Source organism: Ambystoma mexicanum, chromosome 12 (genome assembly GCF_040938575.1).
Source record: "Ambystoma mexicanum isolate Mex_15411 chromosome 12, UKY_AmexF1_1, whole genome shotgun sequence".
In the NCBI taxonomy this organism is placed as follows: domain Eukaryota; kingdom Metazoa; phylum Chordata; class Amphibia; order Caudata; family Ambystomatidae; genus Ambystoma; species Ambystoma mexicanum.
The window spans coordinates 82,052,613-82,075,014 of record NC_090936.1 but is presented as its reverse complement, the minus strand read 5'-3'; the positions used below and the strand labels follow the sequence as shown (position 1 = coordinate 82,075,014).

Here is a 22,402-nt window from a genome sequence, read left to right as displayed (position 1 = left end):
TTTCTATTTTACTCCCTCCAGGATTTTCCAGGGAAAAAACCTATCCTAACTGTTCCACTGGGTATTAGGTTCTCAATAGCATCTGGTGCCTTTCAAATGCTAAGTTCCCCACACTCTGCACTTCCATCGCCTCATCTTCCTGTCCCTGATGTTCTTTTCCTCTCTTGTCTGCTCTTTCAGCTATTCCACTCCCTCTGTCTCCTTTATTCCTCTCTTCAACACTCCCTCCGCCTGTCCCTCTGATGGCCATCCAAACTCTTGCCTACACTTTCTCTTACTCTCTCCTTCCGCTCTCCCTCGCCCCTCTCCTGACCCTGTCACATGTTGACCTGGAATGGTTTAGAATGGAACTAGTGTAAGGGTGTTGTAGAAGGAAGCCGACACAAAGGCATGGTGATGGTTCTAGTTTTGCATTTGTGCATACAAAAAAGGTCCTGACTATCCTTATCTTCCAATGGTTTTCCTGCCTCGAAACTAATTCTAAAGGGTCCATCAGAATGTCAATCAAATCAAACTCAACCATCCTGCATAACAACTTACTTCCATCCGGAACACTAAAGCTGAAGGATAAACTAACAGAAAGTTCCTTCTTCAGGACAATGACCCCATTCTCCTACTGCTTGGATAGCATCCAGAAGCATGTTCTCTTGCAACAAAAATGTCTTGGGGAATGACTCCCTTCCCCTGGCTTGTGGGTTTCACACAGTCTTTATACAATTCCACGTCCAGGAGAATGGCTCCCTTCTCCCGATGTAGATCTATACAGTTTCCGATCAAACCAAGGGACTCTCTTCCCCTGGGTTTTCCAGCACACCTCCTAGTTTGGGGCCAGGAGACTGACTCCTTTGCAGTAGCATTTTGTGGGCGTATCCATGCGCAGAATGGAATTACCATAACAAATAATTTTGGACCCAAATAACCAGACAGTCTCAAAGAATATGGCAAAATACTACTTTATTATCAATTCAATAAAGTAGGGCAATCTGGCGAACAACGTATTGTAGTCCACAAACTCACAATGCAGATTGGTTACACAAAGGATTTCTACCTAGATGCGTGTCAGCTATGATGTCATCCTAAGTGGAAAATAATAAAGCCTACCGGGTTTAGGCATTGGTTAGGGGAATATATCTACTTATAGATTCTATAAGTGTTAGTTACTTTATTGGCTGCTCCTCTGGTAGGCAAGCCTCAAACTTCCCTCTAACTTTGTATAATGCATATTATAACAATATAACATTAGCTGATTGGCTCATGCAAGATTGTATGCTCATCGTTGCAAAGGCCCTCTCGATAGTTTGGCATCTTCTCCCAACCTTGGGCACTCGGCTCACTATCAGCACGTAAGCAAAACAAACCTCTGGTGCAGAGAATAACGTCAAACTACTGCCCACTTGCCCAATTAGTTATATCATCTCTTGCACGCCCCACTAGGATGTAGTGGTATAAATGCCCCGCCCCTGCGGCTCCCTTCAGATTTCGACCCCTCCAAAGTAGAAAGGGGTGAAACAAGAACTACAAGACGATTGCATGTAGGGGAGGCCGGCTGGCGCATGTGAATCCATGAAAGATACCAATGCTGGAGAAATGGAGTTACAGGTAAGAAACTATTCCCTTCTCCAGCATTGGATCTTTCATGGATTCACATGCTTAGAATAGAATGCACAGCAGTGAACCTGAAACAAGGGAGGAGGTGTGAATGCAATCAGACACCCACCCCATCCTGCAAAAGGTGAATCACGATCACATAAGATTCGAAATTAAAACGTGCCACAGTACTGCACCAAGTAATATTCGTATAAGCCATAAAAGCATACATAAAACACACACGTTTACATCTATACATATATTCTGACATATATATATATATATACATATATAAATGCATATCCAAACCAGCACAGACCCTTCTCGAAGAAAAGGGCTTACCTTACTGAAAAAGATGTCGCAAGACTGCTCGTCCCATTTGTATCTCGTCCGCATGCTGTCGTTCGAGGAAGTAGTGGCGGGTGAATGTACGAGGCACTGACCATGCTGCCGCCCTGCAAATGTCTGTCAGTGAAATCCCCGCCCACAACGCCGTCGACGACAAAGTCGCCCTGGTTGAGTGAGCTCTCGGACGTCCTTGTAGCGGTTTCCCCGCTTTTGAATGACAGAAGGCAATCGTCGACGAGACCCAACGGGCCAGTCCTTGTTTTGAAATTGCCTTCCCCTTTGCCGAAGGCCCATATGCAACGAAGAGTTGCTGCGCAGATCGAAGTTGTTGAGTTCGATGAAGGTAAAATTTTAGAGCTCTCTTAACATCCAAGGTATGTAAGACCTTCTCCGCAGCTGATGAGGGGGTCGCAAAGAAGGTGGGCAGGACAATGGATGAGTGTTTATGATAAGTGGTAGGAACTTGCGGGATGAAACGAGGACTTGTTGACAAAATCACCTGGTCTTTGAAAAATCTGAGATACGGAGGGTCTATGACCAATGCTTGCAACTCTGAGATCCGTCTAGCCGATGTTATAGCTATTAGAAAAGCCACCTTCCATGATAAAAACTTCATCGACCATGTGGCCATTGGCTCAAAGGGTGGTTTCATTAACCCTGCCAGTACCATGTTCAGGCTCCACGTCGGTGGAAAACGCTTAACCGGAGGGAACGTCCGGAACAAACCTCTCATGAAGTGCTTCACTAACCTGTCGCTAAACAAGGGCGTTGATTTCCTCCCTCTTGTGAACCTAGAGATGGCCGCCAGGTGAACCTTTAGTGATGAAAAGGACAATCCACTCTTTGCCAAATGTAGTAGATACGGAAGAAGCTGCTCCAGAGTAACCCTCAGAGGTTCCACTCCTGCCTGTCCTTGACACCACGTACAAACTCTTCTCCACTTACACCTGTAGGACTTGTTGGTGGAAGGGGCCCACGCAGCCTGTAAGATCTTCCGACAGTCCGAGGGAATGTTCAGGGCACCAAATTCTGAAAAGTCAGGAGCCAAGCTGTGAGGTTGAGACTGCTCGGATTGTGATGCCACACTGTTCCTTCGTCCCGGGACAAGAGGTTGGGAACCTTCGGGAACGTTATCGGGTGATCCGCTGACAGGTAAAGCAGGTCGGAAAACCATGGCTGTCTCGGCCAACACGGCGCCACCAGGATGACTCGGCACCTGTACCTTCGTATCCACTGCAGAGTTCTCCGTCCACGGGACGGAAAACGCTTCTCCCACAGAATCTTCCTGTGGCCACCTGCTGGCGTACATCTCGCACTTCTTGTTTGTTTTCGTGGCGAAGAGATCCAGCGGAGGCCGCCCCCATTTCTCAAAGACCTTCGACAATTGATCGGTGTCTATTTCCCACTCGTGAATCTGGTCCATATTTCTGCTGAGCGGGTCCGCCTGCTCGTTCCTTACTCCTGGAAGGTGATGAGCTACGATGGATATATAATGTTTTAGAGCCCAGTGCCACACCTTCTGAGCCTCGATGGAGAGGGTTCTGGATCGTGTGTCGCCTTGCTTCCTTAAGTAAAACATCGCTGTGGTGTTGTCCATCAAAACTCTCACTGTGGACTCCCTGATATGAGGCAGGAACGCCCTCAGGGCCCAGCGTACCGCTCTCAATTCAGAATGTTGATGTGCAGGAGAGATTCCTTCTGAGACCAACGGCCTTGTGTCTGCAGAGCGCCCATGTGCGCTCCTCAGCCAGTTAGGGACGTGTCTGTCACTACGGTGAACCGGAACTCCGGCTCCTGCAGGGGTACTCCTTTGGATATATTCTGTACTCTCTTCCACCACCGAAGAGCTAACAGGAGCTCGTTGTTGTCGACGGTCAGCCTGTCTGACCAGAGGCCCTGAGCCTGCGTCCAACGATCTGCTAAAAACTGTTGCACTGGCCTCATGAACAGGCGGCAGTTGGGCACCAGAGGAATGCAGGACGCCATAGCCCCCAGGATTGATGTATATTTTCTCACCGACAGTCTGGAATTGATTTTCAACTCACTTGCCAATCGACTGAGCCTGGTGATCCTGTCGAGGGATGGTCTGACTAACCCTAACTGGGTCTCGAACTGTGCACCCAGAAACACCAAGCTTCTTGACGGCGTTAACGAGGATTTTTCGAAGTTTATCGCAAACCCCAAACGTTGCAAGAGGCTCATGGTGTCCTGTAGACTCCTGTGCGTCGACATAGGGGAGGACCCCCTCACCAACCAGTCGTCGAAACACGGGTATACATGGTGGCCTTGCCTTCTCAGCCAGGCTGCCACCGGAGCCAAGCATTTCGTGAACGTTCTGGGGAAGATTTCAGTCCAAAGGGAAGAACTGTGAACTGGTAGTGAGTCCGTCCTACCACAACCCTTAGGTACTTCTTGTGTCGCCGACACATCGGTATGTGGAAGTAGGCGTCCTGCAGGTCCAGAGACGCCAGAAAATCCCCTTTTTGAACTGACCGGATCACCTCCTGGAGCGTGAGCATCTTGAACTTTATGTGTTTCAACGATTTGTTTAGCTCTCGCAGGTATAGGATGGGACGCCACTTTCCATTTGGCTTTTTCACCACAAAGTATCGGGAATAAACCCCTTGACCCCTTTGTGACGACAGGACTAGTTCTATAGCCCCTTTTTGTAGCATAAGTGCTACTTGCTGGAGCAACACGCTCAGATGGGATTGAGCTACACCCGCCGGTGGAATGTGCGGAGGGTTGCTTTTGAATTGCGGGGAATGTCCGTATTTTACTGTGACCACCACCCATTGATCTGTTGTTATTAGCTCCCATTTGTTGAGGAAACATGATACTCTGCCCCCCAGAACGTTCCGATGCCCGTCATTGCTGGTCCTTGTTCTGCATATCCCTCGTCGACGAGTAACCTGCTCTCTTCTTGGGCGCCTGGTAGTCCCGGCTACGTTTAGCTGCTTGCGAAGCTCGCCTGTATCCTTGAGAGGAATATGCTGGCCTACCGAAGGGTCTGTCCCTCGATGTCGAGAATCTGGAATTCCCCGATGCTCCCCTGAAGGGACGAAAAGACTGGAAACTCCGACCACTATGGAGGGCCCCCAAGGAACGCGCCGTGTCCGAGTCCTCCTTCATGCCCTTTAGGGCTTCGTCGACCTTCTCGCCGAAGAGGTCTCCTTCAAAAGGCTTATCCAGTACCTTGTACTGCACCTCCGGTCGGAAGTTGGTGCATTTTTGCCATGCTTGCTGTCGGAGAACCACACTGTTGTTCACCTGCTTAAACCCCGACTCCGCAAGTTCTACTGCAATGTTTATGGCATGATTTGAAGCCTCTTCACCTTCCCTGACCAGAAACATAGCTGCCTTGCGATATTCATCCAGAAGGTGTTCCAGTATAGGAGCCAGCCGATGTCACATCTCCCTGTCGTATCTAGCTACTATGGCTAGATAATTGGCTGCCTTCACTGTCGTAGCACCTACCGACAGGACTTTTTTGCCGAAAGCATCCTTGTCTGGCATCACTTTCCGGGGGGGTCGTACACTTATGTTGAGCCCTTGCCTTTCTCGCCGCCGCTGCCGATACCACAGAGTCAGGAGTTGGTTGTGAGGAAAGGCACTTGGGAGTAGAGTCCGGGGCTTTGAATTTTTTCTCTAGACGACCCTTTATCGCTGGCTCTGAGAAAGGGTGACGCATGGTTTGAAGTCCTTCCTTCCACACATTATCCAGGATGGGCACTGAAAACACCGACCTTCTCCTTTTCCCCATGTGGTCGAAAAGAAAACAGTCCTTTTTTTCTTCTTCTTGGGTCAGCCCGAATTCCGTACAAGCCCTGGCCATCATGTTGTGAAATGACCCAATATCGCCTGGGGGAAAACGGTTGAGCCGGGCTCCTCGGGGCTTCCAATTCTACATCGGACTCCCAGGTCGGATCCCTGGAGGGGGAAAGGGAGACCACTGACGAGGCTCTGCTGCCTAATTCCGAATCCAACAGTTCCCCTTCCTCGCGGCGTGGGGCCGAGAGGTTTGCTTCTGGCGGCACTGCCGCGGGGGTTGAAGGTGGTGGGCGGCGAGACGGGCCCGGGTCGTCGACGACCGACCTGGCCGGAGTTGTTCGAGGTAGTCTGTCATCCAGTGTCTTCAGCAGCGTTTGCAACGTGGACAAGACCTCCAATGACAAAAATGATTGCGGATTGAGCAGGGGGACAGAACCCGGAATGCTCCCGGAGAGGTGTGGTAAGTTGTAACTCCAGGTCTGCAGGGGCAGCTATTCTCTCACCCTCGTCTCCTGAGGACACCGACAAGGCCTCTTGCTGCAGAAGTGCCTCTGGCAAAATTGGGTCGAAGACCTCTGGACGCCAGGCCTCTTGTGGGATTTCCGTCAACGAAGCGATAGTTTGCCCCGTCATCGATGTCGTCGTCGCCTGCGGTCCAGGAACTGTTGACGTCAGCGGCAGAGAAGTAGTTGACGACTGTCCTACCGTCGACGACGGCGGTGGTCGTGCAGGCTTATGCGTTGTTCCCGCCTTTTCTGAACTCGACCTACGTTTCTCTGCCTCTCGACTCGAGGCCGATCTATGACGATCGCCCGAGGAGGATTTAGATTTTTCTTTGTCTTTCCTCGCTGAAGATGAGGACGAAGAGGCCTTCTTCGAAGAAGAGTCCCTGGAATGGCCTACCGACGATTCCTTGTCCACCGGTCGCGATTTCTTTACCAGTGGTTCTGACGAAGATGAGCGGGGCGGGGCCCCTGAAGATTTTGACACCGAGGCGGCGCTGCGTGTGGAGCCCACCTCCGAAGGCGGGTATGCCCCCGCTCTGTCGTTCAACCATGCTACAAGTCTGCGACTTCGATCTTTAAGAGTCTTCTGGGAGAAGCCCTTACATATGTCGCACTTGTCAGCCGAGTGATGAGGGTGCAGACAGTATATGCAGTCCATATGTCCGTCCCCCTCGTACACCTTCTTTAGTCTGCACGTAGCGCACGGGCGGAAAAGTGCTTTTCCCGACATCAGGAGAAAAACTGCAACAGCACAACCTAACCAAGTAGAAATTACGCAAGGTGTTGCCACTTTGGAGATGGTTGAAATCTGAAGGGAGCCGCGGGGGCGGGGCATTTATACCACTACGTCCTAGTGGGGCGTGCGTGCGCGGCCCAAAACGACGTAGATAGGACACAAAAGTGTCGAACGTTTTCCTATGGGAAACGGCTTTATAAGCTTACCGAGGGTTCCCAGTCTGTCGACGGGGAATATTCTAAGCATGTGAATCCATGAAAGATCCAATGCTGGAGAAAGATAGATATGGTTTATTCTTGCTTGTACGTATATTTACTCTTGTTCCTTCAGTTACATCTTCTCATATCGTTTTGATGCATCATTGTATCTATCTCCTTATGACATCACTTTGCACCTGTCAAATCTTCTTTACAACTCCTCGATATTCGGTGGCGTCTGAAAATCTCCTGCTACCACTTCGGTAGGAGGCTACATTCGATACGGTTGTCTGAGTGCATAACATGTCTCATAAACTTAATGCGGCATTGGGATGATACCTGGTGTCCTGCACAGTGTCTTCCTGTCGTTCATCCAGTATGACAGAGGTGGGGGGCAGAGCCTATCAGTGATGTACATGCTTGCTCCTCTACACGCCTTTTCTCCTGGTATTGCTTGGCGCAGTTCACAACAAGGCCAGGGAGAATGACTCCTTAACTCTGCCGTCTTTAGCACAACTCCTAGTTCAGGACCAGGAGAATGACTCCCTTCTCCAAGTATTGCTTGGTACAGTTGTTCCTCACAATCTTCAGCTTAATCTACACCTTGTCACTCTGGTTTGATGTTAGCAAAGTTCGAAATCCTTCTTTATTGATCACTGGGCTTAATGCAACAACTGCAATGATGAAGTTCTCTTGTTTGCTCAGTTCCCTTTTGTTGGGGTTCCAGACCCTTCTCTGGTGACCAATGGGCTTATTTTCGCCACTGTGCTAAGGAAGCTCTCCTCAGGTGCCTGGTTACCAATGGTTAGGGTCTCCGACCCATCTCGAGTGGTCAGTGGGCTTATTGTCACCACTGGGAAAAAGAGGATTTCCTCTAATTCTCTCGGTATTTGCTTTCGGTCCCAGACGCGTCTCTGGTGGTCAGCGGTTCTCTCTTTCCCACTGTGACGAGGAAGATTTCCTCTAACATTCTCAGTACTTGCTTTCGGGTCCCACACCCTTCTCTGATTATACCCAGTAGCGGACTCAGCACTACTGAGGCAAGAGAGAGCTTTCTGAACCAGTCTCGCTTCCATCATCCTGTCCCCTCCGGGTCTCCTGTATTTCCCGTTACCTTGTGTGGGATCATTGTAAGCCGCCAGGACTTCCTTGGATCGCAGGCCTTCTCTCCGGCTCTGCAGGTTCACTGCAGTTGCTCCATCGGCAGCCCGGTACTTCTCCGGTCTGTTTCGCGTCTACACTCTCCTGCTCAGTCTTCTGCCTGGGTTTCCTCCTGCAGAACCCGTGGAGGTCTTTGGGCAGTGCCTGGATTTCTTGCGCTGCATCGCCTCCACATCTGCTGCCAGACTGCAGGGTTTGACACATCTGCACTTGAAATGGCTGAGCATGACACAGCTGATAGTACTTTGTTACTTTTTACACCTTGTATCAATTTCCTCCCTTGTGGATTGTATACGTCCTTTGTCTCTGTTGATAACTTGATCCTCATCCCTCCTCTGGGTCACCTCGTATCAGTACTAGCACAGTCAATGACCTTCATGTCTCCTGTGGTCTTCTTCATCCTCACACTTTTGGCTTTAGCTTTATCTCCTGTGTTACAACAATACATAGGTTTACTTTCAATAAAATGGTTCTGAAGAGTGGGGAAGGTTAGGAGATGTTGGTGAGTAACAACATTCAATGGGCTGTACTCAGGTGATCGTCCTTGTCCGCCGAGGGGAAGTCCCTCCCCATGAGGTCCTCTCACATTAAACCACCCCTAGGGAGACTATTGGGTAGCAGCCGCACCTCCCTAGCCTCATGGAAAAGGGTTCTCCTTTGGGGATAAGTGAAGACACCTTGTGAATCGGCACACTAGCCAGAAACATGTGTGGTTCATAAAAAAACCTGAATTACAAATCAAGGTTTGTTTTTAACCATGTTACAAATAAAATTCTTTTTGGGACTTTCCTGCAAATGTTTTGTTTGAGACCTGCATGTGCAGTGTCTATTAATCAAGGTGAATGTGTATGCAGTATATAACTACAGTTTTCTACCAACAGGTAGTTAGCCAGATACTGGTTTTGGGATTGGGAAGTTTTCTTAGGCCCTTTACTGTTTAAATAATCTATTGCCTAGGTCTTACATATTGCCTAGTACTTATTTAAACTTCAATTTCTCATTTGTAACACTATAATAAAAGTGTATATAACTTTCAATATATCTGTGTAGTGTCTTCTCTTGTGTAACCTTTTCGGCCTAGTTGTATTTAGCTGGCAAGCCAATCCATCCTAAGAGCGAAGCCTGACTGCAATGCTACACTGCCCATTGAGAGAGAGTTTGTGTAATGTGATGGACACCTGGTTTTCCCACTTAGGAAAGAGCGCAGGACACACCTCACAATACGCAGCTGTGTAAAAATCTCCTTAACTTCCTTGCATTAATACTAAAATACATTACACAGGTCCATCAGCATTCATAGGCAAATTGGATGAAGTAGCTCAGATCATACAGATCTCAACATACAAAGAAAGGCAGAAGCAAACCATCCTCACATTTTGATGTTATTGATGATTGGGAATTGCCAAAGCTAAGTCATCCATCACAGGTACCGATTCCCACATAGTATAAAGGGCATTGGGCATTATTAGAGAAGAGATGGCTCAAACCATATATACATATATGGTTTTGGTTCAAACTTAACATGGGTCTAAAATTAAAGACTACATTATGCATAAGCAGGTTTCATCAACAAAGTAATGTGAGAAAAATAATATCAAGCATTCATCAAATGTATCTTGATGGCTCAAAGGAATAACAATCGCATCCAAAAAGTAACACGCCACAGAAATGCAATTTACCAGAAAGTTCACATTTCTTTATTACCTGATTTACTAGTGAACACTTGTAAATTCAATGACTCTTTGTCTGACGCACGGTCTTGATAATGATTGTATCCAAAATTAACAAGTCTGTAAGAAGACAAAAAAACATTCAATGGAAAATCTGATGAATTTAAATAAGGGACAAGGAAGATTTTATACTGTAGAAGTATTATTCAGGGTAATCATTGTGATCACACTGTGGTAATAGTTCTAGTTATACACAAGCTATATCATACCATGTGGCCTGTTTTACACAAAGTCAATTTTGTTAAATGCGCCAGATTTATTCTTATTTTTATTGTAATGACACAAATCAGAAATGTAATAAAAAACAATCTGAAGGAATGATAAAATAAATCTGATAGAATATAAACATGCAAGAGCTTAATAAGTCTATTTCATTGAAATACTTAAGAGGCAAGTCGATCAGGATAATAATAGCGCATATATGCTTCTCATTAACAATATTTTCTCCTCGACTAGACACAATTCTGTAAGGTCACATTTCCATTTAGAATTTAGAAGAGGATCATGATCTTTTCATCGTTTAGCTTTCCCAAGCCAAGTAAAAATCATTGAGCTAAGTAACACAATTATTTGTCAAAATCAGGTTAAGTGGTAAATCCTAACAGTTATTTTTATTGAGATCCCAATATCTTATCAATGATCCTTGAAATGTCTTCAAATGGGAGTCCCAATATTCTTGGCTTTAATGCACTAAAAGAACATGAGCCAAGTCTGTATTAGGGGTAGTGCAGGCAGGCAGAAGTATATTTAATCTTCCAACAGAAAAGACAAGCGTGCATAATAATTATTATAGATCGACTTAATAGTGTTTACATTTAACAGTGAAATGAACAAGTTACTTACCAACTGTAACGATCTTTCAACTGGATGTTCCTCCCACGTATTCCTCATCTTATCTTTGCTGGAGGTTGTGGCGTTGATTGTCCCTCGACGGACTCTATACTCTGTCGACGTCACCGATGGTATAAATAGCTCGAGCCGCGCCCGTTGCTTCAGTTCTGTTTTTCGATGAACATATAGGAGGATCACCCAGGCGTGCCCCATGACTGATACATTCTTCATGAGAGGAAAGTGTAAGAAAACAAACTGTCCTGCGGGGTAGGATGGGAGAGTCGATGAGGAATACGTGGGAGGAACATCCAGTCAAAAGAACGTTACAGTTGGTAAGTAACTTGTTCTTTGAATGGATTGCCTCCTCCCATATATTCCTCATCTTATGATAGACTCTCATAGCAGTGGCAATTTTGGAGGTGGGAGTACCAATTACAGTTTTCATGGACAGAATGTAGAACTGCCCTAGCAAATAACCCCTCATTGGAGGAGGCAGTATACAAGCAGTAATGCTTGATGAAAGTATGCATTGTTTTCCAAGTTGCAGCTGAACAAATATCTGCTGCCGGGACTCCCCTCTTTAGAGCTGCAGAAGTAGCCATTCCCCTAGTAGAATGGGCTCGAAGCCCATCTGGTGGGTCTTTTCCCGCCAATCTGTAGCATTCAATTATGGGCAAAATGATCTAGCGGGATATGGTCTGTTTTGTTACTGATAAACCCAGTTTATGACCAGTATAACCCACAAACAATTGGTCATCTTGTCGTAATTTAGACATCCTTGAGATGTAAAAACTAAGAGCCCTCTTGGGATCTAGTCTACGCAGTCTCTCCTCTTCCTTGCCCAAATGAGGAGGAGGATAAAATGTTGGTAATATTATTTCTTGTGACAAATGGAAGTCCGAAACTACCTTTGGTAAAAAGAAAGGTTTAAATTTAAGGACTACTTTCCTTATAAAAAATAGTATGTGGTGGTTTGCATGAGAGAGCCTGAAGTTCACTAACCCTGCGGGCTGATGGTAGGGCCACAAGGAGGACAGATTTTAATGTTAGAAGCCTCAATGTACAGGAGTGCAGAGGCTCAAAAGGTATGCAAGTCAAAAATGTTAGTACTAAATTTATATCCCAAGTTGGGACATGAAAAGGTACTGGAGGGTATACGTTAGTAAGCCCTTTTAAGAATTGAATGATTAATGGTATTTTGAAATATGAAACCTCTTGCGAGGTGTGCTTGAAAATGGACAGCGCAGCAAGGTATCCTTTGATTGTTCCTATCTGGAGCCCCAGATTGGCTAGATGTAATAGAAAAGAGAGCACTACTGGAGTGCCACATTGAAAAAGGTCCACATCCTTATCTTTGCACCAGTTGCTAAACCTGTTCCAGCGACATCGGTACAAAGATTTTGTTGCTGGCCTTCTGGCCGAAAGCAAGACTTCCATTACATCATCCAGAAGATCCCAATCCTTGTATCTCAACCTCTCAGAAACCATGCGTGAAGGTTGAGTGTCTTGACCTCTGGATGGAGAACCCGACCTTCCTCTTGTGAGAGAAGATCCTCTCTTTGTGGGAGACGTATTTAAGGGCAGATGGACATGTCTAGAAGATCCGGGTACCACGCCCTCCGGGCCCAATCCGGGGCAATTAGAATCATGGTTTTCCTGAACTTTTCTCAACCTCCTGATTACTTGAGGAATCACGGGGACTGGGGGAAATGCGTACAGTCGTGGAAAATTCCACTCCACTACGGATGCGTCTCCCAGAGCTCCTCTTTGAGGAAATTCTCTTGAGCAGTACTGCCCGCCCTTCCGATTGATTACGGTGGCAAACAGATCCACTTGCGGGGTTCCCCAAAGGGCAAAGATCTCTTGAAGGACTTCCTGAGCTAGCTCCCACTCGTGAGAGACTATGCTCTGCCTGCTCAGAGCATCTGCCGCCGTGTTCTGCTCTCCGGCTAGGTGAATTGCCGATAGAGAGATTCCTTCTCGTATTGCCCAGAACCAGAGCTGCATTGCCTCTCTGCACAGTGGTAGTGACCCTACACCTCCTCTCTTGTTGAGGTAGTACAAGGCCACTGTGTTGTCCGTCATTATCAGGACATTCTTTCCCTGTACAGAGGGCAGAAAGGCCTTCAGCGCTAGTCTGATTGCCCTCAGCTCCAAAAGGTTGATGTGTAGTTTGGACTCCGATGGAGACCAACGACCGCTGATTGTCAGATCGTTGGTGTGTGCTCCCCACCCCGTGAGTGAGGCGTCCGTCACTACTGTTATATCCAGCCATGGTTGCCAAAAAGATTCTCCCTTGAGAATGTTGTCGTTGCAAGCCCACCATAGAAGATCCTGAGCAACTGCACTCGGGACTTACAGAAGATCCAACATATTCCCTGAGAACTGGGACCACTGAGTTCTGAGTGCCCATTGAAGGGATCTCATTCTCAACCTGGCCTCTGGTACTAGGAAAATGCAGGATGCCATGAGGGCGAGCAAACTGAGAAAATCGAAGGTCGGTAGACGTTGGGCATTCTGGAACTTTGTTACCATCTGCAGAATGTGGAGAGCTCTAGCCTCGGGCGACAAGACTTTTCCCGAGGAAGTATCCAAGATTGCTCCAATAAACTGGATCTTTTGGGATGGTATCATATGGGACTTTTTGAAATTGAGGGAGAAGCCCAATTTGTGGAGGAAGTGGCAGGTGATCGAAAGATGTTCCTGAGCTTGTTTCGGAGAACTTGCTCTGATCAACCAATCGTCCAGGTAAGGGTAGATGTGAATAACCCCTCTCCTGAGACTCGCTGCCACAACCACCAACAGTTTGGTGAAAACCCTCGGGCGGAGGTCAACCCGAATGGTAGAACTCGCAACTGATAATGAGAGTTGCCAATCGCGAACCTCAGGTACTTTCTGTGCTTTGGATGGATTGGCACATGAAAGTAAGCATCCTGAAGGTCTAATGATACCAACCAGTCTTGGAGTTGGAGAGCCTGAAGGATCTGAGAAAGGGTCACCATCTTGAACTTGTCCTTCCTGAGGAACTTGTTCAAGTTTCTTAAGTCCAAGATGGGTCTCAATCCTCGGCCCTTTTTTGGGATGAGAAAATATGGGGAGTACCAACCCCTGTTCCTCTCCGCTACACGTACCTCTTCTATGGCACCTTTCTCTAGCAGGGTTAAAATTTCCTGCAACAGGAGCGGGTCTGGAATTTTTACGGAGTTGGCTCCTGGTGGATGATTCTGAGGCCTTTTTAGGAAGGGGAGACAGTAACCTTGAGCTACTGTTTCCAGTGCCCAAGCATCTGAGGTAATGCCCCGCCATTCCTTCAGATGCTGAGAGATCCTGCCTCCCACTGGTGTTTTGTGCATCAAAGTCTCAGAGGGATTTGGAGGCGGCTGCAGGAGTGGCTGAGGGTAAAGATGCCGCTCCTGAGGCTGATTTTGCACCTCTTCCTCGTGCACCACGAGGGAAATTTCTTTTGCCTCTTTGAGAAGCCTGTCCTCTTCCTCTACCAAATGAGGAGTAGTAACGAAAAGAACGACTCCTCCAGGAAGATGACTCGGAATAGGGTTTTTGAGGCTGGCGCATGGAGGCACTAATCGATTTAGCTGCCGCTTTCGAGGTCTGAAGTTTTTCTAGGCTTTCATCAGCCTTACTGCCAAACAGCCTCGAGCCATCAAAGGGCATGTTGAGGAGTCTGGCTTGCACGTCTGGTGCAAACCCCGACTTCCTCAACCATGCAAATCTGCGTAGCACAATGCTTGCAGCAATGGATCTGTTGATACTATCAGCAGTATCCAGTCCAGACTGGAGACATTCCCCCATTGCCTCCTTCCCGTCTTTGACTATATTCAGGAAGCCTTCCCTTTCCTCGCCTTCCGGAATATGATCAGCCGCCGTTGAAATACAGTCCCACAGCGTATGGGTAAACCTGGCCAGGGTACAGGTGACATTTGTCGATTTAAGGGCAATGCTGCCTGAAGTGAAAACTTTATGGGCCCAAGCATCAACTTTTTTATCCTCTATATCCGGAGGGATAGTGGGATATGCAGTTTGTTTTGATGTGGATGCTGTCTGAATAACTAGACTTTCTGGAGTCAGATGCCTGTTTAAATATTCAGGATCCGTACCAGCTGGTCTGTATTTCCTGGGGAAATTACTATTTGCAGCAGCAATGCTCTCAGGATTTTCCCAGTTTTTCTCCACCGTCCTCTGAAGAGCCCTGTGGAAGGGGAGAACTGGATCTTTTTGAGGACCTCTGACAATTATATCTGTCATGTCGTCCTGTTCGAACACGGGTGAAGTGTTACCCCAACCCATATACTCAATCACTCTGGTCATAAGACTCCTGTACCCTGAGTCTGCATGTTCTGCAGGACCAGGTCTGGCAAACTCTAATTCTGGGGAGGTGTCAATTCCACTAGCAGAATGTAGAGTGTCACTCAGGTCTCTCATTTTAGACTCTTGATCAACGAGTTTCTCAGGAACCTGTTTTGTGCCATATGAAACTCCGAAAGGAGTGACTTCATCTTCCTCCGAGCCAGATTCCTCATAAATTGAGGTCATGGACTTAAAAAAGTCTGACCTGGGCAATGGAGTAAATCTCCTTTCTTCCCTCTACAATATTCGTCGAAGGAATGGAAAAATCCTTCGAAGTTGTCGAAGGAATCTTCGATGACTTTGAAGATGACTTCGATACAGGCGTCGAGGATGATTTTGGTTTCGATGCCAAAATGATCGACGCCGATGGCGTCAATGAAGTCAAAGCCTTTGACGACTTATGTTTTTTATGTGGCACCGGAGAGGTGCTTGACTCTTGAAGAGTCCTCAATGACTTGTCGTCGACTCGAGTTCTTCGAGTATCCTCGACACTACTGGCTTTTACAATAGTAGTTTTAGACTTCCCTTTGTTGTCCAATGGAGCGACTTTAGGGGTATGGCTCTTCCGAGGTTCATTCGAGGGGGTCGGGCCGCATTCTCGAATACCTTCATCATCTTTTTACGAAATTCCTCACATTTTCTGGGGGAATCCGATTTTGTCGGACATCGAATTTCTTCGGTCGACTCAAGATGATGATGAGGGAGATCTATGTCTCCTCTTCATTATTTTGGACGAGGAAGAAGAGTGTCTCGATCTACTCCTATATCGAGATCTCTTGGAATGCCTATGGCGATCCGATTCCTCTGAATCGGTCGCTTTTTTATGTTTTTTGGACGTAGCCTTCTTAGAGGCTTCCCTCCCCACCGACAGTTTGAGGGTACATCGGTAGTAGCAGCAACAAACATTGCTGCTCACTTGCCGTAAAGTAAGCACATTAGGTGAGAAGAGCTGGGGGAGGCAGACTCCAGGCAGCACCAATAAGAAGGCTGGGGGGCCGTTGTGGATAACTCCAGCACACCAGAGCGCCCTGACCGCACTCAGTGGACCCGTCTCGGCGGGGAGAACTTGAAGGCAGCAGACACTCGAAGGAATCGGCGAGGAGGCCAGGGGACCAGTGGGAGTTACCCCTGTTAGCAGTGTGGTGTCCGGCCCACTGTAGAGTGGGTCGCTCTGGTGGGGTGCTCAGGAACTTGCGCCGTGCATGGAGCGTGCCTCCCGGGGGAAGACACAGGACCCCACCATAGCCAGGCAGTAGTGACTTGACCTAGAGGCGCCACGAGCAGCGACAAGGATTATTTCAGGCGGGGGCACCAGCCCAGGAGGGTTGAGCAAGGTGAGCTACCAGTGGCCTGTGGATACCTGGACCTCTTGATTATCCATCTAGGATAGTCCTGTGCCTACCTGACACTCACACACTCTGCGCCAGCACAGGTATTGAAAGGAAATTAACACCTCAGGCAGTCTCTGACCACGAGCCGGTTTCCAGTGGGTTCCACATAGCATCACAGTAAACAGCTGAACTGGGACAATTCCCCCTGTAATTCCAGCAGCTGCAACGGCACGGGTGCTGCAAGTGATACCCTCCAATGACAGGGCGAAGGAGTCAGGGTAGGCCTGGCAAACGTCACCCACCGGCTACATCACAAGAGGGAACCCTCTGTCACTGCTGGTCTAGGGACTCCAAAACCACCACCAATCAGGTTGCAGATCAAGAGCGGGAAGACGCTTGTCCAGACAGCAGCACTAACAACATGCCTATGTCCAAGGCAGACCTAGAACTTCCTTCAATGACTTCTAGAAAAAGCTTACAACCTGCAAAGACTGGGCCCAAATGGAGCATAAGGAAAGGGGAGTGGTCCTTTATTCACTCCGACTCCTAGTGATGCACATACCGGGAATCCCCCTTACAGGTGAGATGGGGTTTGTGATCATGGTAAAGAGGTTGGGAGTGACACACTCGGGGAATTAATCCCAGAGGGAAAGTTTATAACGTTGGAGGGGTTGAGGGAGAAGGGGGCACTGTCGGCTCTGGAAATATTTCTATATTACAGATTGAAGGTGAGCATGACCCAGTTCACCTTGTTCCCCGACCAACCACAGATCTCATACACCTTAGATAAAATGCTTCAGGGCACGTTAGGCCGGAGGGTGACCTCGGGGTTGTATTCCATCTGCATACAATCTAGAGGAGAAATTAAAAACTCACTGAGGGAGAAATGGGAGAAAACTTTGAGATGGGAAATCCCAGAAGAAACGTGGAGATATTGTTGCAAGGAGACCAGAAAAGAAGCTATTAATGCACAATTCAAACTGATTCACTTCAAATATATACAACAGTTCTACTACACACCAGCTAAACTGAAGGAATACTACTCAGACACCTCGGGGAGATGCAATAGATGCAACGCAGAGGAGGCTGACTTCCTCCATGTGGCCTGGAGCTGTCTGCTATTACAACAATTCTGGGAACAAGTATTTGATATGATCAGTGGCATTGTGGGCCAAACGATAGAGCCGGAACCACGGATAAGACTATTGGGCTACACTAAAAGGGTTCCCAAGTACACAAGGAAATTCATTGGTCTGCTTCTCATTTTAGCTAAAAGACGGGTGGTTAAGCATTGAGGAGTGAAGTGGAGCCCTAAAGCGACACAGGAGGGAAGACATACTATCCGGTATCGATATGGAAAGTGGATGGGGGTCAACAACTAGAAGCCGATGCAACTATAGGAATATGTGGGATGTATACACGCATTTTTTGCTTCACTGGGCTGACGACGCAGGAGCGGTCTCTCCTACATCCGAAACGGAAACATGATTGCCCAAGACTGATGAACACTGTGGTTGAAATGTGTCCTAGAGGATATGCGGGACACAACTGTCGACCCTGATTCAGGGAAGTAAACTTGCAGCATTATTGTTTGATGCATATATTATTGAAGATATATTGAGTGTGGAGTATATTGCAGAATGTTGAGATGCGACATTGGGAAGGGAGGGTACAGGGGATTTGTTGGCACATAGTGCTGGATGTTTGTTTTTTGTTCTTTTTCTGAAAATGAGAATAAAAAGAATAAAAAAATAAATGAATAAGCTTACAGTCTTCTTCCAAACCCAGTTTGCGACTATCATCGCAGACGTTAAGCAAACTATCCAGGATCTGAATAAAGATGTTGCAACACCAAAAGAGGACAGACACAATGGAGAGAGCGCTATAGGAGATAGTTGAAGATAATAGGAAAACTGAGGAAATCCTTGAGGACTTGGTCAGAATCTCCCACAACCCTGAGCTCCAATGCAAGGACCTAGAAGACAGATTCCAGAGATCGAAAATCTGTATACGGAATCTGGCATCCAAAATCTGTAAGCGGAATCTGCCAGAGGAGGTGGCGGACAAAGATATTAAGGAAACCATGCAGCAGATTTTCGCAGACCTCCTAGGCGATTAAAGGTGGGGAGGTGCATATCGACAGGGTGCATAGGATTGGCCCTAAAGGCCAGTGCCAGGAAGGAATGCGCATACTACACCTTAGCAACAAGGACACTCAACCCAAAGCAACTATAGGCACACCAGAGAAGAAAATCGGGGGAATGATCGCAAGTGACAAGAGTACGACGAAGGAACCACCTCTCGAGCCCTAAAGACAAGTGCCCTACAGAAGACCCACAGCCCTCATCGACATGATGGCGCAAATAAAGGATGAACTGAGCACAACCACACCACCGAGAGCTGTAGCGAAGTGGCATCCAGATTCAGAGGAATGCCCCACCACAACTTACTTGGAATCATGCTAGGGGTTTCAGGTCACCCCACTAGTTTACCCTGAAAACAACGGCGGGCCAATTCTGAGGGCAGTCAGCCTGCGGACTCTGTAGAAACTTTGGCTCGCTCCAGGGGTTTGGGGAAATGGGGGGGTTTAAAGTTGGGCCTGCAGGTTGGGAGGGTGAGGAGTGTAGGGGGCTGGGTGTTGGGGAGAGGTTGAACGAGGGGACGGGTACACCAATATTGGTGGAGAGATTGGTGAGGAGAAGCGCTAGCAGTAGATTTAGGTGTGCAAATTCAAATGCTTAAAGCTTAACGTTAAGGGATTAAATTCCCCTACCAAAAGACAGAAAGTAGATTGGTTTATCCAAAGACTGCAACCAGACATTGTAGCCTTCCAAGAGACACATTAGGAAGCAGGATTGACAGATTCAAAAATGCAGCATTATCCACACATATACCAATCTAATTCCCAGGGAAAGGTGGCCAGGGTGCTCATTGCAATTTGCTCGGACCAGCTATCCGGGTTCTAGGCCCGCGGGCGGACATCCAAGGGAGGTACCTGTTCCTCACTCTACAAAGGGGCATAACAACGCTCACAATTGCAACAATCTACGCCCCAAACTCAGGACAAGATGGCTTCCTCAGGGCAGCCCAAGCAGACAGAGGCTTTTGGGAAAGGGGGAGATCCTGCTGATGAGGGATTTCAAGCGAGCATGGGACCCGGGGAAGGATAGAAGCTCTAGTATCTGCCATGGCCAGCCCTTGCCTTCGCAGGCCCTCTGTGCTAAAATGGATCACTTGGCTCTGAAGGACTCTTAGATGTCCCTTAAGGGGACAGAAAACAGCTATATGTTCTATTTACTTGGGCATAAATCGTTTGCCTGCATAGACTACATCTGGTCTTCTGTCTCCCTGTTAGGCAATATTAAGAAGGTGAGTATCGGAGCCATCCTCTTATCAGATCATGCTCCCCTGTCGATCATGCTAGATTTGCCATCTGAGAAGAGAGGCATGTAGAATTGGTCGTTTCCCCAAGGGCTTTTGGCTGACCATGTATTGAGATGAAATGGAAATTAAATTTGGCTATTTCTTTGCACTCAATGCCTCTCCAGAGGTAACAGAGCGATGCATTTGGGGCACCTTCAAGGCGATCTTTCAAGGGAACCTAATAGCGATGCGAGCAGCGAGGGTGAAGCAAGCTAAAGTGCTAGAAATTGACCTTGAGCAGGAGCTCAAGGATGTAATGCGTAAGATGGAAACCGATGCAGGGATGAAACTTCTCAAAACATTTAAGAATCTTCGGGGAAAGCTTGACTGCTCCAAACCAAAAAAGCCAAGAAGGGGCTGCTGGACCTGCGGCAGAAATATCATGTAAAGGTGAATAAAGCCAATAAACTGCTCGATTGCCAACTGAAGCAAAAAGAGGCATCACACGTTGACCACGACGCAGACCATCAAGCAATTCACTACATTTTACTCCTCTCTGTATGCATCTAACGGCCCCGAACAGAGCCTGTAGGAGGCCTACCTGCACGCGGTCCCATTGCTGAAGATTTCCCCAAGGGAGCGAGAACAGTTAGAGGCCGACATCACCATAGAGGAGTTGCTTAGGGTGATAAGGAAACTCCCGCTCAATAAGTCACCAGGCCCAGACAGCAAGCCGGCTGTGTTTTACAAAACATTCCAGAAACAAATGGCCCCCAAACTAACTAAACCTTTCAATATTTCGGCAGCCCAGACCCTATAACCCCATCAATGCATGAAGCAAAGCTAGTCCTCTTCCTGAAACCGGCCAAAGACCCCTCTCTTTGTGGGTCTATTAGACCTATTGCGCTAATGAATATCGATGCCAAGCTCTACTTGAAAGTCTTGGCAAATAGGATGGAAGAAGTGCTCCCAAAAATAATACACCTGGACAAGTCAGGGTTTATCAAGCAGCGGCAAACGTTCGACAATACAAGGAGGGTTTGTCACCTAATTGAGAAAACAAAAAAAAAAAAACACCAGCAGTCCTCCGCTCGCATGACGCAGGAAAAGTGGTTGATCGTGTTGAATGGTCCTTTATGTTTCGCACTATGGAAATAATAGGGTTTGGGACGCCATTCCTGCGAAAGATTTGAGCCAACCAGAGCAACCTAATAGTTTGGCTATTAGTCAATGGTCAATTATCCCAGATCATCACGCTCAGGCGACACACCAAACAGTGCCGCCCCCCTTCCCCAATCCTCTATGCAATCCACTTAGAACCATTCCTCAGTAAAATTAGATCCCTGTGGGCAATTCGGGAGATCCTTTTGGGGGCGAGGACCATAGGGTGATGGCATTTGCAGATGACAAGCTCCTCTCCCATACCGATCACGAACATTCCCTTTTGGCAATAGTTCGGGAGATAGAGACATTTGGGGCGATGGCAGGACTGAAGATCAACATCTCAAAGTCAGAAATCCTAAACCTGTCGCTTTGCTGGGCACTTTTGTGCGGGCTAAACTAGGCACCTCTTTCCGATGGGCACAACGGGGCATAAAGCTCTGATGGGTGGCGATTACCAAAACACATGCGGGGCTGCACAAAGCGAATTACCAACCGCTCAGGAATTCATCAAAACGCAATTGCGCAAGTGGGGTTCCCTGTCTGTCTCATGGCTTGGGAGAATCAACACTATCAAGATGATGGTCCAGTCAAGAATTCTGTATTACTTTCAAGCACTCCCGATCCCTATCCGTAAGCAATTTTTCTGTACACTAAACAAGATGATTGCCACCTTTGTGTGGAATACCAAAACCCTGCAGGTCGTGCTGTACACAATGATGGTGCCATCGCACAAGGAGGAGCTCGGCCTACCAAACTTGTCTCTCTACTACACAGAAGCACAATTGAGGATTATCAAAGATTGTTTTACAGGGAACCCCGAAAAATGTGGGTGCGCATGGATAGGGCACTGGTAGGCATCCCCCTAGGGAAGGCCCTGTGGCTGAACAAAGGGGACAGACCACAAAATGTACACAAGAGCGCCATCACGGGATTGCTGGGAGACACATGGGACAGAGCAGTGGGTTTACATGGCATCACTTCTTTCCGGTCCCCTTTTTCCCCCACTCTTTCACAACCCCCAGTTCGCACCAAGGATGGAGTGAGGCGAATTTTCTCGCTGGAAGGCAGCAGGTTGCACAAAGATGGGGAACATGTTCAAGGGCCAAGGGGTCAAATCGTTCGAACAATGCAAAATAGAGCTGGGATTGAGGAAACACGATAGGCTACAATAGCTGTAGCTCAGGCACTGGCTGTTGCCCCACCTAACAAAGCAGCTGCAACTAGACACCTCACGCCATTCAAGATGTATCTCATTACCAACCCTGGCGAAAAGAAGCTAGTCTCCATCATATATAAGCTCCTAATATACATC

At 47.6% G+C, this 22,402-nt stretch overlaps 1 protein-coding gene across 2 annotated transcripts in view; it reads right to left on the bottom strand.

The window, feature by feature from the left end:
- The window catches only part of GSAP (gamma-secretase activating protein), a 2,819,616-nt gene that overhangs the window by 1,906,271 nt on the left and 890,943 nt on the right, over positions 1-22,402 (bottom strand). For both annotated transcript variants that reach the window (XM_069628052.1, XM_069628053.1), the window contains exon 12: positions 10,011-10,096. In XM_069628052.1, the coding sequence (XP_069484153.1) occupies positions 10,011-10,096 (86 nt within the window). The remainder of the gene's footprint in view (positions 1-10,010; positions 10,097-22,402) is intronic.